The sequence below is a fragment of the Uloborus diversus genome, chromosome 4 (assembly GCF_026930045.1).
Source record: "Uloborus diversus isolate 005 chromosome 4, Udiv.v.3.1, whole genome shotgun sequence".
Classification (NCBI taxonomy): domain Eukaryota; kingdom Metazoa; phylum Arthropoda; class Arachnida; order Araneae; family Uloboridae; genus Uloborus; species Uloborus diversus.
In genome coordinates this window covers 81,050,803-81,068,592 of record NC_072734.1, presented here as the reverse complement: position 1 = coordinate 81,068,592, position 17,790 = coordinate 81,050,803, and the positions used below count along the sequence as shown (strand labels likewise).

The following is a 17,790-nucleotide window of genomic DNA, read 5'->3' as shown; positions in this document are numbered from 1 at the left end:
TGCTAGTATTGAAAGAGGTGCATGCCCTTGGCTGATTTTTGGTGAATTTTATAGAGCAGTTTATTCTCAATGCTATGAGTAAATGGTAACAAAATTATGAACCTAAAACAGGGGTAATAAAAAATTGCTTAAGCAGATAATTGGAACATTTCACTTCCAAGATGTAAATATTTCCTTTTTTTTTTAGTTATAATAAAACACTTTGAATGAAGAATAAACAATTGAACAATATTTAGATATACTTTTCATTTTATAGGAATTTTTTTAGGAAGTCTTTTTTGATTTTAATTTTGTTGTAAAAATCCCCACATTAATTTTGCAAGTCAAGATGCTACAAGTGATAAAGTAATTATCCTGAATAATACCTTTTTGGTCAGTTGAGGCAGTGAGAAGCAAAGGGATGTAAGTGGACATTTTGAAGTTTTGAGTAAAATGGGCTTAAAGATCAGATCCTAGGTAGGCTTACATTGAATTTTTTTTCTAAATCAAGCTCTATACAGGAACCTACCAGGGCTACTAATACTATATCTTGCCCCAAGATAAGAGGAGGGGTTCACCTACCATTTTTACTGGTTATCTTCAAACTTTTAATTTTGTCACTTGCATCCCTTTGCTTCTCACTGCCTCATTTGTAATCAAATTTATCATTTTCACGGGCGTGAAGTAAACTGGCCAGGACACCAGGATTTTGTTTGAAAACCAGGACGTCTGGCAAGCCTACTTATATAGCCGCTCTTCCTTCTAGCAGCCATAAAAATGCGTAAAACTTAATTTTCTACAAAAAATAAATTAAAAAAAGAAATCTGTTTTTTTGTACCAAATCTACACAACTAAGCTGGAACATTGTAGTTTATGCATTTCAAAAATATTAGTTCAGAATCATCTAAAATCATTATAAATTAGTAAATTTCTTTGTATATCTCTTTTATGTTTGAACTTATAGTCTAGAAATCCAACTCACACAAAGGGAAGATAAGTAATAGGGTGGCGACAGATCAGTGGAGTCGGGGAACTTCATTAATCAGGGAAATGTTAGGGAATTTCAAAAAAATAACAAAAATTCAGGGAAAATTGATTAAACGAAGAAATTTTTTTTTGCTTTGCAAAAGTAATTACCCTTATTTCCTACATGTCTTCTGCCAATTATCTGTTGAGAAAAAAGTAAAATTAATGAGTTGCGATTATACACTAGGGTGGATCGAAAAGAATGAAATTTCGAATCTTAATTTGGAATACCAGCCAAAAGCTGTGCATGTGTAAGAACAATACACATGTAAAATATTATCAAGTTTGAAGAACTCCTTGTGGGTCCTACCAAGGCTTGAACTTCTCCAAAAATAGGAAAAAATGTCAATTTTCCAAAATTTTTATAAAAAGAATAAGGTTTAAAATTTTTGTTATAATACGGTTAAAATGCTTCCTTTGAACACTCTTTTCATGTATCTTCACAATTATTTACAGTCTTTGCACCATTAAATTCGCACATAAGCCGTCAAGTTTCGCGAAATTAACCAAAAACGGACTTTTTCTAAGCTTTTTTGCACATTGCAATATTTCATCTTTTAAAGTCCAGTTTTCTTTTTTACAACGCCTGTACAGAATACAGTTTTAAACGGAAGTGAAGTTAAACTTTATTACATTAACAGCCCAGCATCCACTAAAAACAGGTGGCTGCATTTCGAGTTCCATTCTACCTTTTCCATCTGCCGAGCCACATGTATTAAGTATAAATTTATTACTCATTTTACATTAGAAGTAAATTATCAAAATGTTTTAGTTGTATTAACTAAAAAAACATAGAGAGAAGTGCATTGGTTACAAAGAATGTATATTTACTCATACACAGTCGCTCTGACATTTAAGCATCAATATTTCACAAAATGAGGGACTTGAAAAGTATCAGTCAGAGGGTAAATTGGCGAACCGTAGGGGTCCGTTAGCGATTGAGAAAAACTCATAATAGACACAGAAATTTCATATAAAGCCTCAATGATACTTTAAATAAGCAAGTAAAACTTACCAATGAATGAAAAAAAGTAACATTAGTATTGTAATTGCTTTAAAATGAGGTATGTTACACCATATAAAAGGTTTAACTAATTTTAGAAGTAAATGCTGAAAAATGCAAACGTTATTTGAAATGAATTATTATATATTTGCCTCCGTTTTTTTATCTTTCTTTTGGGATTCCTTTTTTCTTGGATTCAGAGATTTGTTGTGTGTTTTGGGGACTTTTTGCGCTAATTTGTGTTTTTCTGCTAAAATTCTTCCTTCCTGAATAGCATTTTTGACTGGAGTATTAAAGAGTATTGCTATAGATCTCTTCGGTTTCCATCCTTTTTTGATCTGACCCTTTCCAGCTTTAGGATAAGGTTGTATATGATATGGAGTAATGCTCAGAGACGTATGTGGGTTTGGCTGAGACAGCGTTATCTTCAGTAAGAAATTCTAAATCTGAACTATTTAATGAAGTAGCAACTAAATCTGCTCTAAGGCAGGTACATCCAGTTTTTTTTCTTCCAACATGGTTGATGCTGGGACAAACAGATTCACTCATAGATCCAGGAGATTGGGAGTCTGGCCAATTAGTGATATAACTTGGCATGAAGTTAGTACTGAAAAATGTTTGAATTACAGGGAAGCACACCAGTTCTTTTGAAACCATTCATAATATTTATGGGGCTTGCTTCTTGTGGAAAAGAAACTGTTGCCACTGTTGGTACGTTATAAATCGTCATTGGCTTTCATGGATTATTCACCATCCAAGAATCACAGATGGAATTAACACAATTTTTGGATGAGCCAATCAACCTCTTATCAAGAGGCAGCAACTTATGGCTATAACGCGGCGGGAAAAATATTAGTATTATCATTATTTCTAGTAGTGTAGTAGTTTCCTTCAAAAATCAAGCCCTTCTATTGACGTGGGAGTCGTAAATGTCTGGTAAGAGAATCGGAGGATTTTTTTTTTGAATATCTAGTGTTTTAGCAAAATACTTGGAAGAAATCTGGAAACCATTTCAGCTGTCATCTACTCACTAGAAAATACAGAATTACATCTGTTGATATTTTCTTGTTGTTGGTTTTTTTATTGTAATTTCTCATTTCCTGAAAGAAGAGCATGTATGTTGGCTATTGTACAGGCATGTATATAAGAAATGATAAGGTGAAGAATAGTGTAACTTACGCAATTATTTCATTAAATTGAGATTTTACAGATTTTGAATTTCAATTATATTATGTTTTGACTCTAAAAACTTTTCTGGACAAAAGTATGCGAATTCGCACGCTTAACCCGAAAAAAATTCGCCTAATAGCCCCGAGTCGCTGTATTGAAATCAAGTTAAACTGATTTTGAAATGGGTTCATTAAATAATCCAAATAAGACATTATTTGTTTCGTAGAAGCATGGGCTATTCAATATTAACTAGTTTTGGTAAATTACTCTACTATTATATGTTCTATAAGAAAATAGCTAGGGATGAAAAAAAATACTTAACACCGCAAAAACTTTCTCTTGTGCACCAAAACACGTTTGGTTTGGCAGATTTCACCGAAAATACACTGAAAGTAGCTAGGCATCTACGTGGTTACGTGACAGTGCACTCAGAGCTGTCAAACAAAAAACAAGGAAGTTATTTAACATTTGCACACTTACCCCATCACATACTAGTACTATACTATATTCCAATCTAAGGTGGCACTGAAGGGAAAGGTACGAGATGTGTTACTCCGCGATGAGAAGTAGTTCTAGTAAATTTGGAGGTTTAAACGGGTGTAAATTCCCAAATGATGTGAAAAAAAATAGAGAATGTATGTGGTTGAGACATATAGTTGAAGTTGTGTTAAATATACTTAATTTGTAAGAATTTGATTACGAAAGGAAAGTCAAAGCACCGTAACTCGACTTTGTCTTGGCGAACATAAGATAATAAAATAACGCTTAGTTACACAAATTTGCCGAGAATTGCATATACGTGTTTCGGGGTTTCAAGGAACACTTAGTTTTAATGCAGAAAAGTGAGCACAATCTTTTTTTTTTTTGTCGATGAAAAATGGGCTCCTTGAAACCTCAAAACAGATGTCTGTAACGATTTATCATTGTTACATTTTCTTTTACTTTTCTGCGCAAAGGTACTTCTTTGATTTATATACATATATATAAAAAGACACAATGGCACCTTCTCCAAATTCCGAAGAAATTGTTGGCATTGGCACAGTTGGATTTTTAAATCAGAGGGATTATGGAAAATAATCTATAAACGTTAAGAGTTCCTTTTTTGTTGCAAAGATTTAAACGAACTTAGGATGCATTTCTCAACTCCAGAGAGCAAGTCGAGTGCATGTGAAAAATTGAAGAGAAGTTATTCAAAACAGAGGTAAAGAATGTGGGGGGTAACAAAGGTTGCAGATTATTTCAAATATGCAATCAATTTTGTGCCGAAAGCTAAGTTTTATTTTTAAATGGCAATTTCAGTTTAATTTAGTCATTTTTTCTGAAAGCACAAATTGTAAAGAAGCTATAGATTTATATATACATAAGATATGGATAAGAGGAGGCACATATGGAATACCATTTCCATGTCAGAGGCAGGGTAAAAGATCCACTTCTTAACAAACTAATAAAATTGCAGGCAAGGACTGAAAATTTACATTTTTTTTTTCCGCTAAAGGCTTGATGATGAACTTTAATCTGCAGTAGGAAAACAAAGATGCGCTTTGGAGAACATGCCTGATAGTTTTTCATTTTTTATACTTCTGAAAAGAACGCGGTTCTTTTCTATGCGTTTGGTACCCATTATTACCATGGATAAATGTTCACAGCTGTGTGCTAACGTTCTCCTTACATATATCAACTTCGGTCGTCTTATCTTTTCTTTTGAAATAGATGATATATACATACTGGATGGTCCGTATTTTGACGAGAGGGCACATGCTTTTTATCAGCGAACGAAGAAATCACCAGAGACAGATTATGCGTCTTTCAGAGCATATTCCCTTCTTTTAATTATTACTTTTTATTTGTTTTCCTGCTAATTTTTTAATCATTCAGAATTATTTGTTAATTACTTTGTGACCTATAGCTCTCCGCCGCTGTAAAAGGAAATCCCATTCACAGCCTTGCATTTGTGATAAAAATATGATGAAATATTCGGAACTCCAGCGCTCGAATACGCTACCTTGCGGTGATTTACAAAACTGCCGATGAAACTAAAACATTGCCACATTGCCTTCCACCTGTGTCTGTTGACGTAAACACAGGCAGTTTGTTCTGAGTATTTATTAACGCAATCGATGTGTCTTAGTTTGCTTTCAGCTACAGAAATTAATTCGTCCCTTAGTAGTATTCTCGAGCTTCTCAAAATAATGTTAGTTTTCCTTATTTCCTTCTAAAATATGAGTTGATTGAAAATGGTGAAAGCGAAAACTGGATTAGCAAACTTGGATAACGTTATACAAGGTAAAAATATTTTAGTTTTGTATGAATTTGTAAGAATATGATTTTTTTAAATCTTAAATTAATTTAACTAACCATCTTTTACAGCAGCATTTAGTTGGAATGGACGGTATGCAAAATATTTTCTTGAATATATTATCGTAGAACAAAATGAAAAATGTTTCACCGAGAAAGAATTTACTTTATTCCTTTTATTCTCAGCTGAAAGGTTTTGCCAAACTTGTTTAGGGTTATAGTTTTAGTATTGTGTGAGCAAAGTAGCCTTGGCGAGATTTCGCGTTTTTAGTTAAACCATTTTTAATTTTTATCATGAGTGGAATAAAATGGTAGTAAGATTACAGAATTCGATAAGTAAAAAGAAATAATGGTCAATCAACTGAAAAGAAAACTACCACCACATATCCGTAAGAATTCTGTAGATGATTTGCATAACTTGACATAATTAAATCGTAACTCAGAAATTAGAAAAATCGAAACAGAAAAATTTTAAATTAACCGATTCGGGAATTCGAGAGAAATAACTCAACAACAAATGCAAAACAATAAGCGCTAGCCAAGCAAGGCAAAGAAGTATCATCTTCTTTCGATAATAATTTGTAATGTCATATTGAATTTTCTAGCATTAATTGTTGTTCTTGTCAGGCCACAATTATTATTTAGTTTTATCAAAAATTGATAAATATGGAATTCTACATCGTGGAAATAGCTGCTTAGAACTACGAACTACGTAGTTTGCATTAATCTTTGACGTTTAGTAATGCTTCTTGAATTCTCATTTCTTTCTACGTGGGCCAAAATGTCCACAAGACTTTGAAAATTAATTTAAAAAGAATAAAGCGAAAAATATCATACATACGAACAAAAATCACAACACTTTTAGCATTTTCTTCGTTACCACATGCGTTTGTTTTAGTTTTTAAGTCTGCCATTAGACAGTGACTGCAGTGCCCCCTATAGTTCGTTGGAGTTGCGAATATTTGAGACAAATGTAATTTCTTTGAAAACTTCAAGGATAGTTGTTTCGTTCTTGGTATTTTAAATTTTTTTTTCCCTCTCCAAGTTCGGCAAGTCGCGCTCCCCTATTATTTTTACTAAAAAAACTAGCATCTTTTCAAAATACATTTTAATTAACAGCTTAAAACGTTTTAAACACTGCATTTTATTTTATATGCAATGGTTTTCAAATAAGGCAAAGCAAGGAAAAAATCATCATTGGAAACGTAAATCAGGAAAATTTCGTGAACTTAATCAGGAAAAAACAGGGAACTTTTTTTCAGTTTCTGTCGCCACCCTGAGTAATGTTAAGGACTAGATTTTGGAATGTAACCCACCAGCAGCACCGGACTAGTCCATCGGTAGGCGGACCGATGCGACGCGGGCCGTCCGTGTGCCTTTGTTCCCCCCCCCCCCCCTCCCTCAAATCTGCATCTTCTGTTTTTTAAATTGTGCATCCTCAGAGCATGTGCGCCCTTTAGGAGAAAGTTGGGAACCCATTCTGCCGCTGCCCACCATGCCCGTCATTTACGGGATTCAGTTCCCCCGTCCGGAAAAATTAAAAATGACGGACAGAAGTAACCCACTTTCTTGCAAATCGATAATTTTTTTTTTTAAACCTCTCACATTTCATGCATGCACATAGTAGGATTGCATTTTATTTTCAACGGTTTGTTATAGTTCTGTCTGTTCATTTAGCTCTGTAAAGTTCATTTATACCTGTAAAAAATACTGAAAAAAGACACGACTTCAACATCGGCGCTATTCACAAAACTATTGTGCGGTTGGACCACCTGCAAATTTGGCATTTCTCCAAAACTTGCTTGAAATTGCATTTTTCTTTTTTGTTTTTTCTCCTCCCATAAGGAAGTTGCTAAAACTCGGCAGAGACGAGTTCATTTTCCATCAATCCGCTCTTTTCGTGTTTGGATGTTGAAAGTACATGAACTTAATTTTTTTTTTTTTTTCAAATTTCATTCGTCGCTTTAATTGCCTTACATTCAACTTTGAAAAAGACTATTTTCTTTCATGTTTTTAATGGACCCCCCCCCCCCCCTTAATCCGTTCTTATCTAAATCGAATTTTAATGTTTTCTAGAAAGAAATAAAATCAAATCAATTTAAAATGTTCCCATTTTTGCTATCTCGCATTTATCAAAAGGAAGGTTCACATTAAGTTTTCTTGGATGAGAAATGAGATACAACAGATGCCAGTTTAATTATTTGGTTGATAAACAAACAGAATAACAAAGCTTTGCTAGCTTATTTCAGCTTTATACTTCGGAATAAAAGAATGAACTCAAAAATGCATTTTTTGGTCTGATATTTATGTTGGGCACCTGAAGGAATTGGGAAGCAATTTATTCTCTTGGTTTCTGTATCCTCATATCCACGTGACTTGAGAATTCAGGACAGTGGTTCCGCTATCTTTTTTACTTCAGCTGACCGCGTCACCACCGAGTTGTTCCATTTTACTACTTGTTTGTTGGTTCGAGACTTGTTTTCTAGCGGTTTTTTCTTTCATTTTGTCTGAAGATCGACCAAGTAATGTTTCATCATTGTTAATGATAATATTGCTGTGTGTATTGCAATCGGAAATTTTGATCATTATTATTAACGGTTTCCTAAACTTTTCAAAAAATATTTTTAAAAACTTTTGTTTGATTATTGTTTTAGTGATGAATCGTAAGCCCCTGTCCAGGCACGTTATTTGGAAGTTTTCTAGATGGTTGTGTGTGGGGGGGGGGGGGCAAAAACAATGAATTTAATGCTTTCTTGGGAAAAAAAAAACATTATGTCCCAAAAATCCAGTCGAGGGTTCAATCCCCTCCCCCTGCCCTTGATTGCCAAAGGACGGGCCTGAACCTGCCCGCGGCATTTTTTACGTGATCGAAAAGTTAAAAATATGTGCAGTTTTGGACCCCCCCCCCCCCCCCGAAAATTAGAACATCCGCATCCATTGAACTGGTAGACCTGAGAGGGTGGTAGCATACAGGATAAATACAAATTTGCTTAAAATCTTAACATATGTAGTCTACTTTTTCTGGTTTATAGATCGGTAATGAACTATCAGAAATTTGTTGCAATAAAATCATTTTAACTAGCATTTATACATTTGGAAGTAGTCTGTATAATATTATTTTTAACAGTATATTTAAATATCGTCAAGTTTTTTTTTTTTTTTTGAAAAATAAGATTTCACGCTCTTATTTATTTTTGAAAAAAAATTTGAGTGTTTGTTATTTTCGAACATTTTGCCCCTTCCATGGCAGAGTTAATTGTTCCTTTGTGTTTATTAGAAAAAAGAAAGGTAAACTAATTACTTGAAAACTTTTTTTTGCCGGTGAAATGACGGAACTTCTGAACTGTTTAATTATGGAATGCTGAGTATTTTCATGTTGTGTGTATTAACTGTTTTTCAATGACGATTTAGTGCTTCACATTCTATTATTTGTAAAACCCCGTTTTAAAGGATTATGTTTCATGCACTGCGATGATTCGTCAGTACAAAGTAGCATGCTGCTGTGGGCAGGTAAAGGGAAGATTTTTCATTTTTTCATCATACGTTAGCTTTATTGTACTAGCTTGCTTATTTGGTTTCCGCTGGGGGAAGAAAAAAACAAAGAAAAGAAAAAAAAACGTCGATTTCCAACATTTCGTTCTGTTAGACCCATAACTAACTCATTTCTTCAAATGTGTCGAAAACTCATTTCTACCTCACGGCAGCATAAAGCAAAATCTTCAATTGTAAAAATATTTTTTCCTCTTATTTTTATTTATTTATTTTTTGCGAAAATGGTCTCCGTCATTCGATTATCTGAGTCAAATGAGAAATCCTACCGTCTTTTTCTTTTTTCTTAGTTCGGAAGTTTTGGTCCGGTGACTCTAGTTTCATTTCCATTATAATCAAGTTTCGGCAAGAGAAATCTGGAGCTAAATTTGTTTGAACACCATGTATTCTGTGCTCGTATCCCCTCTTCCCCCTCCCTTGATGTAATGCGTTTTTCGGTTTTCGTTTTATTTATTTTTTTCCCATTCTGGCTGCTTGGCCTTGAACGAGAGAAGGTGGGTGAACCAGCAAGTAGGAGCTTATTGTGGTAAAAGGTTCTCACAGCACGGGAATTACGAACGCGTCAGAAGGAACAGTGAACTTCGGTTTTTATTTATTCTTTAGTCTCGCTTTTTGCGCAATTATTTCGTTATCGTTTCGAATTTTTTTTTTTTTTTTTAACTTGAAATGTACTGTGGTAGTTTCGACTACTCAAACTAATTTTTCTTGCTGAGTTCGTGACGATTTTTTTTTTGCAGTTCGGGAAGAGAAGGGGGGGGGGGGGTCTGATCGCAATGGGGTCTGAAAACGCAGAATAGGATATTGAATCTCGAAATTTCAAATTCAAAACAAAATTAGAAAAAGCGTTTTGTATTTTCAGCTATTTAAACTAACTTTTTCATTTTGAGTTCTAATTGTTAATAATTGCCAATCATTTGTTTATTTTTTCTTTCTTTTAATTATTATTATTTTTCTTATTATTTTTTGCATTGATGTTTTTTGCAAACCTCATGGGCGGATTTATGGGAGGGGGGGCAATGCCCCCCCCCCGTCTTGGGAGAACTTTATACATAGTAACAAAAACCTTCCAAAACCTTAAAAGAAAAAATCATATATATTTTTTTCTTTTTTGAATAGTTCAGAAGAGAACAGCGACCGTCCTTTTCTGGGGGGAGGGGGGCACCGTACATTGGTATTACAAGGAGAAACTGGGATGCAGAAATGCGTTGAAAACGATTACTTTGAACTGAAAGCTATTAGGGCAAGTATATAAATGAAAATATCCACTCTGAACAAGCTATGTATTCAGCTGCAATACTTAAAATAATCAACGAATAACTAAACAAACTAAAACTTAGGGCACCCGCTTTGTTAAAGGCCCCTAATTCCCGAAAATTTCATGATTTGTTCCTCAACAAAAAAAAAAAAAAAAAAAAAGGAAAGAACTTGGAAAAATAAATTTTATTTTAAAGTGCTTGAAAATCTTAAAAAATTTGGAAAAGTATGAATACAAACTATAAATTTAAGCATTTATAACAAATGGAAGGGAGTAGAGGGATAAATGCTGAAATACGTTAAATTTAGTTCCTTGAAATGTAAAAATTGTGGTTCTTGCGTTTTCGTCATATTACTTGAGATACATTTTTATGACTCATATTTTTCATATCTTGCTATTTATTTAATCCCAAATGCAGTGCTTGCTTCTATCTTACTTCTACTGCATATTGTTCATCTGTTCAGCCCCGGGGGGGGGGGGAAACAAAAAAAAAACCTCCCTCTATTCCTTTTTGTTTCTGCACTGCTTGTAATTGAAAAAAAAAAGTTGTTAAAATGAGAAATCTATATTTTTTTGTCTTTAAAACTTAAAGAAGTTGTTTCTTACAAAGATTGAACAATACCGTAAAACTGTACAATCTAGTACAAAATTTCACAGACTGGAAAGGGCAAATGAAGTGCCTTAAATAATTTTAATTGTTCTCGAGTCCTTGAAACGGATTAGATGAGACTTTGAAATTCCTAAGCAAAGGGTGCTTCAATTTTATTTCTTATCAAGTGTATAAATTATAAATTGTCCAAATGGGCAGCTCCCTCGCTTTTTCTCCTAGAGGACTGCCGTCACTGATTTGTCAACCCGAAGACAATTTTTACTGTTTATTATCATAATTCACAAAACAGTATTTTGCTATTTTTTCTGCAATTTTGGTAGTTCTAATTACCCCTTATAAGACTTCAAAATGCAGAATTTTATATCCATTTTTACAAAAATTCCTCCAGGGGAGAACCCTCCTCCCGGACCCCCCTAAAATTTGGTAGGTTGTTGGTAGGTAAAAATTGTGTAAGCTACAAAAGAGACCCAAAGCCTGAAAAAACTTAGGGCCACGGAAATTAAACCAGCCTTGATTACAACTAATATTGCTCAAAAAAAAAAAAAAAATCCTGCCTCCCCCCCCCCAGGAACTCAGTCCTAAATCCGCCTATGGCAAGCCTTATTTGAAGACTGGGAAATATTCAGTTCTTACCATACCATGGTGTCATGAATTATCATGACAAATGAATCGTTTTTTTTATAGCTTCATCGTCATCATCATTATTATTTTGACTATTGCCAAATTAGACTGCTAAGTGGCTTTTTAAACCCTATTGGTGGCAAGCACATACATACTCTAATCTAGGGATTTTCCACCTTTCAAGCTCAGAAACAACGAGAATATGCTGTCACGCCCCCCCCTCCCCCCCAAATATATGGTCAGTTCAGTACAAATATTATAATCGGAAACTGAGGAAAAGTTTTCCAGGATAGCTAAAGTTTGGCTGAAGCTAAGCTGGTTATTAAGTAAAAATACAGAGTTTCATGTATGAATTTTCACACAACTTTACAACTTTTATTTTAAGTATATTATTATTAGAAAATTTAAAATCAAAGCATCGATGAACAAAGCACAAAGTTATTGGAAATAATTTGGGGTCTAGAGGAGGCTGTCACATAGTACCAACCATTCTCACAAAATTTCGGACAAACAAGGCTTTCAACATTTATATTTGCATAACTGTCAACTTGTACAATTTAGCTGTCTATTGTAAGATCTTTGCAAGTTTTGTACGGTCTTATGGCAGATTTGTACGATTTTTAAATTTTTGGTTTTAATTTTATGATAAATTGCGAACGGTTGAAGTTTTTTTTTTTACTTCCAACACTTTTGAGAGCAGAAAAATTATTGTTTTGAACAAGTTTTTGATAATATTTGAAAGCTTTGAAGGCGGCAACTTTTCAAAGTTTATGTTCAAAGAAATAAAATTTTATTTACTTATGTTTATTTATTTATTATTTTTTTGCTTATAAAAGTGCAGATCAAGTCAAGCTAAGGATTTGAAAATATTATAATACTTTAAATTTTAATACTTTACTTTATGATGGTCAAAAAAAGGTAGAAATATGACCACCTCGCACTTTGTAAGATTTTTTAAGCTGGCATGTTGGCAGCTATGTATTTGTACATTTGTTATTGCTTGCACATTTGCTTAAAAATCATTTTATATCAAGTGCCTTTTCCTGGAAATGATCAGGAAGGGTATCCTAATAGATTTTAAAAGCATCACTAGTCTAAACTCCCAGATTTGGAAACTCGTCGGTTATTTCATTTTTTAATGTCATTAAATGCTCTAATAGAAGTTTCCCCAATTAATTAATTTTTGCACAATGGGAAAGTTTTGGCATGATTTTTTTACTTTTGTTATTTTTATACCCTTGCGCCCCCTTTGAAATTCTGCTATGCCCCCTGGGGGGTTTGGGATGCGCCCTACAAGTTGAGAACCATTGGTCTAGCAATTGAGTTTAACACTCAGTGGGGCATGGTTCTGCCGGAGGTTTAGGTACTCCCAACCTAAATTTGTTTTCAGTATAAAGCAGAGAGGGGTATTTTTTAGCGGAAGGAAAACTGAGCAGTACTAAGCAAATTGAGTAAAATATGCAAATATGCAGCATGAATGAAGATTCTTTTGAAGACATGTTTTCCAAACCTGATTTTATCGTCAAAAAAGATAGTAAAATTATGTATTATTGTATTTTTAATTGAATTCATTTTATTGTAGGGAGAATTAGAAATTGACAGTGACATTACATTCCAGCTTGCTGCTCTAGTCATCCAAGCAACATATGGTGATTATATAGAGTGAGTCTGGTTTTTTTATATCATAAATCTTCAATTCAATTCATTTTATTTTAATCAGGGAAATATTTTTTACAAATATGCATTTCACATATAAAATAAAAGAAAAAAAAATACAAACAGAAATATATTTCATCTAGTGATGTTCCGGATATCCGTATCCGTATCCGCGGATATCCGAGGGAAAATAAAGATCTGTAATCCGTATCTGTTACTTTTCTGACGGCTCTTAAACGGATCATTTCTATTCTAAAAAAATTTAAATATTTGAATAAAAGACTCTTAAATTCCGTTTTAAATTAGGTTTTATTCCCTATTTAAATTTTAAGGAATCATTTCAGAAGCCAATTTGTACCCCCACCCCTCCCGTTGCAAAAAGGAAGGGGAAATAAGTTTTAAAAGTGTGTATCAGTGTGTCTTTTTGTGGCATCGTAGCTCCTAAACAGATAAACCGATTTTGATAGTTCATTTTTCGAAAGGTGACTTGATCGAAAGTGTTCTTAGCTTGGCCTCGTTCTTGTAGAACTTTAATTACCGGAGACATTAATTAAAAGCTGACTTAACGTTTTTCACAATTAGGGTAGTAAAAATTTACCTGTATGTAAAAAATGTTTACCCTAATTGAAAGAACGAAGATTTCTGCGTTTGATATTTATTTGAAACTTCCAACTGATATACAGTAGGAGCTATAACCTTGTTAAGTAAATTTTAATTGCAATTCTAAGCCTTTATAGGCGTGATTGGTGGCGATTTCATAGTCGAAAGATAAGGCGAAAAAGCTCAATGATTTAAAATTTTTACCTGCTGTCAGTTCATATTTGTTAACTAATGTGTAATCTGACCCGCAAAATTCATCTTAATATAAGGTCGACTCTCTGGGAATGTTTTGGTTTTTTAATTTTATATTAGTTTTTGTTATTGATTTGGGGTTTCTGTTATTCTTCATTTTTGTATTTCTCGGCATCCTTCCAAAAAAGTGAGACTAAATACTCTATTGTATTTCCTGTTTGTAAAGGTGTTCTCGGCACTGTATTTCGTTGGTCGGATTAAGTTCGGTGGAATGGGTCAGCGCTGCATTTATGCTGAAATAAAATGCGAAAAATTATTTCTAGCTTGTCCAGTAGCAGCTTTACACTCTTGTTCCTGTATCCTACATATACCGAGCAAGCTAGAAATAATTTTTTACATTCCATCTAATCTTTAATGCAGCTCTGGCCCATTCCTTCCAACTCTCTTTCAATTTTAACGGAGATTTCTTTTAAGAGTAAATCATAGTCTTGATTATATTTTTGCCGCAGTTTACATTTTTTGAAGAAACTGCCATTATTCTGACAGGAATACTTTAAGTAACAAATTTTACACTTGGGTAGTTGAAGTGGGTAAAAAAAAAATTGAGATCCGTATCCGCGGATCTTGACACTAATGATCCGGATCCATATCCGTATCCGCGGATCTACTTTTTTAACGATCCGGCACATCACTAATTTCATCCTCTCTATTTGAAAATCTTTGATTGAGAAGGTGGGAGTAAAGGTTTTAACAATAGCCTGACAAACTTGTTAGTAGAAACCCTATCTTAGCCAGGGATTCCCAAAAGGGCGATATGAAATGTTCAGTTCACAGAATCAGTATATATATATATATATATATAATATTACAGAGACTAGTGTGCATTGAGAGTTCTACAGACATGCGATTTTTCAGTATTTTTACTGAATTCAGTATTTTTTGAGAGAGCAAAATACTGTTTGCAGAAAAAAAAGAAGGGGCATAGGAAGCTAAATTCAACATGTTCCAGTTAATGTCAAGCATCTAACTAAAATATTCTGCTGTATAGATACGAAAATGCAGGGGAGAGCTTTCAGGTGTTGTAAAATATACTAGCAATGTTGTGTTTGTTTACAAAGACATGTAGTTTCAGTAATTTTCATCCTGTTTGGGTCACATGTCTGGTTCTATTTCTTCAAAGGGTGCCAAAAAAGTTTGGGAACCTCTCCATGTATCTAATTCAGAGATTTTCAAACTTTTCCGATGTACTCTTTGAAGAATCTGAATTTTCTTACTGAACCCTAGTCGATTCCTATTCTATACATAAATCTATATTGATACCATGGATACTTTGTAGCACCTCTTTCCTCTTCCTATAACATCCCAGGTTGCTGCAACACCCATTTTGGGAACCCCTGATCTAATTCTTTACCCCAGAGAGTACAATGCACTAAAAATAAGTTTCAGAATGAAGAGCTTTGCTGCAGATAAATTGCTGAATGTCTTAAAATGGATCAGGAATTACCTGAATTTCCTAGAAGGCAATCTTCTTTCTGTATTCTATCCATTTTCTTTCTGTAGAATGTATGGAGAAATGAGCCCGCTCGTCATTTATGGGGCTCAGGAAGGGACATTTGCCCTTTCTGTTGTGCTTTGAGGGATTAACATATTAACATATATTGGGATTTTGTGTTTGTCCTCCCCCCCCCCCCGGATCCTGAAAAAAAAATAGTGCTGAATCTGGAAGGAGTATTTGTTGCAGATCTCTAGATCAAGTCACGACTACCCATTGGGCACAAGAAGCTAATTCTTCGACACCAAACACTTAAGGGGTTCCTTAACCCGTCTTTTTTTTTATGACGAGGGGTTAGAGAACCCCCTGGCCTTGAAAGTTGGTGCTTTTTATATTTTAGTGGTTGGGGGTTTTTATTGTTTTTCAACAAAAATTGCATCCTTGAAAAAAATTCAAAATAACAAATGTGGAGGAACCTGTACAAATTCTCCTTTTTTGCTGTGATTTACTTCACAATGTTTTTCTTTGCTGTTTTATTTTTTGTAAAATTATTAATAAAACTAATTTAAATTTATACTTTTAAATTAAACCAAATTTATATGGTCAGGGAAGTTTTTTAGTGTCTATCAGGTTGTCACGAAAGTTGCAAACAATTTCTGAAAGAAAATGGCTTTTATTTTATGTATATGTATATCTATATTTTAAAAGTGAAGTCATTAATGTAGTTTTGTCTATGTGCATGTAACATTAGTGTTTTTTTTTTTTTCATTTTTGTCACTTCATAATTATCTCTTTTTGTAGTGATGAAACATTTAAAGTTCACCTAAAGAGGCTTCCAGTTTTACCAACATCAACTTTGAAAGAAAATTCATCCATTGCTGTTTGGTATGGATTTCTCATTATTATACAACCCAAATTCAAAATAGTAGAATACTTTTTAATTTTCGTCAAAAAGTTTAATCTAATAAAATATAAATACAAAGTAGGTATTTAAATGAATGTGCCATTTTTCTTAGACTAAAGTATGCATAACATTTCATATACAGTCAATTCCAGTTAATAGGAATGCTTTGGAACGGGACCATTTTTGTCCTAATAACCCGCTGGTCCGATTATCCAAACCCAATCTGTGCAGCTTGATCAAACATACCACATACAAAACATTTAAATTCCCTTAGTATTATTGTGAGCCCCATATGTATGGTGAGCACACAAAGAAGAAAAACTGCTGTTTGCAAAATTTTTCCATTGAAAAATGAATTGAAATAAAGCGAATAATTTTCTTAAGCTCGTCCAACAATGTGTTCAGACTAATACAGTTTTAGTTATTCTTTCGAGTCAGCAAAGATTCAACTCAATAACCAGAAGTAACTAAAAGTGTGAGAGAGGGAATATAAGGGTCATTCTTCAAAAAGTGTAACTTTTTTATCACATGGCTTTTACAGTAAAAAAAATGTAAAAAGCCACATTACAGTTGTAAATTTCATTTAACAATGATTTTTAATTTCATCAAAAATATATCTATTTAAACCCACCAACAATTTTTTAATAATAATTTTTATTCTAATATAGTTTTGGTTCACAACATGTGAATTCTCACCTCCGTGGCATGTCACACACCTGATGTGACTGTTTATGTTGCTTAATAAATTATTTAATTAAAAATACATACCTATTTATTTATTATTCCTTTCATAAGTGTCTCAAATACTAATTGTTTAAGTATATTTAACTTTTTAATATTGTGTTTTAGTTTGTTTTAGTAGGATAAGGAGTCATGTCACACAATAAAGTCTTACCTCCGTTACCTAAACACAAAATGCCATTCCTCATTAACACATGGCAGTAATGAAATCGAATTTTATTTTCCATGATACAAGGGAGTCCCTTTGTTTATTTTAGACCATGGTTGAAGTTGTGAGATTTTTGTCAAAAAAACAAGAAGATAGATTTTGCTTTTAAAACATAGTGTGATTATTCTGACTTCTCACCTCCGTGAACTTGAATTTCAATGATGTAAATTTATATAAAAAAGAAGTGAACATGTTTTCATATACTTGCTATGTGCAGATTGTAGCAACGAAGAAAAAAAAAATTCCACAAAAAATGTATATTAGGCCTATATTAATGGAAAATTTATTAAATGCCTATACATCAATAATAGGCATTTACCAAAATTATAAATTGCAGTATATCCTCAAATTTATTAAATACTATTTTTTAACATACACTTGAAATTACTAATTAAGCAGTACTTTAATTGAGAGAGCGTAGGGGTCAGTTTAAGGGCCTCTTTTGTTTATTATATTTATGAATGACATCAATGAAAATATTTCTGGAAG

General features: G+C 33.3%; 1 protein-coding gene across 1 annotated transcript in view; it reads left to right on the top strand.

Moving 5' to 3' along the window:
• The window catches only part of LOC129219988 (uncharacterized), a 101,655-nt gene that overhangs the window by 34,836 nt on the left and 49,029 nt on the right, over positions 1 to 17,790 (top strand). The window contains exons 6-7 of the mRNA XM_054854311.1: positions 13,091 to 13,170; positions 16,250 to 16,333. Of these exons, the coding sequence (XP_054710286.1) occupies positions 13,091 to 13,170; positions 16,250 to 16,333 (164 nt within the window). The remainder of the gene's footprint in view (positions 1 to 13,090; positions 13,171 to 16,249; positions 16,334 to 17,790) is intronic.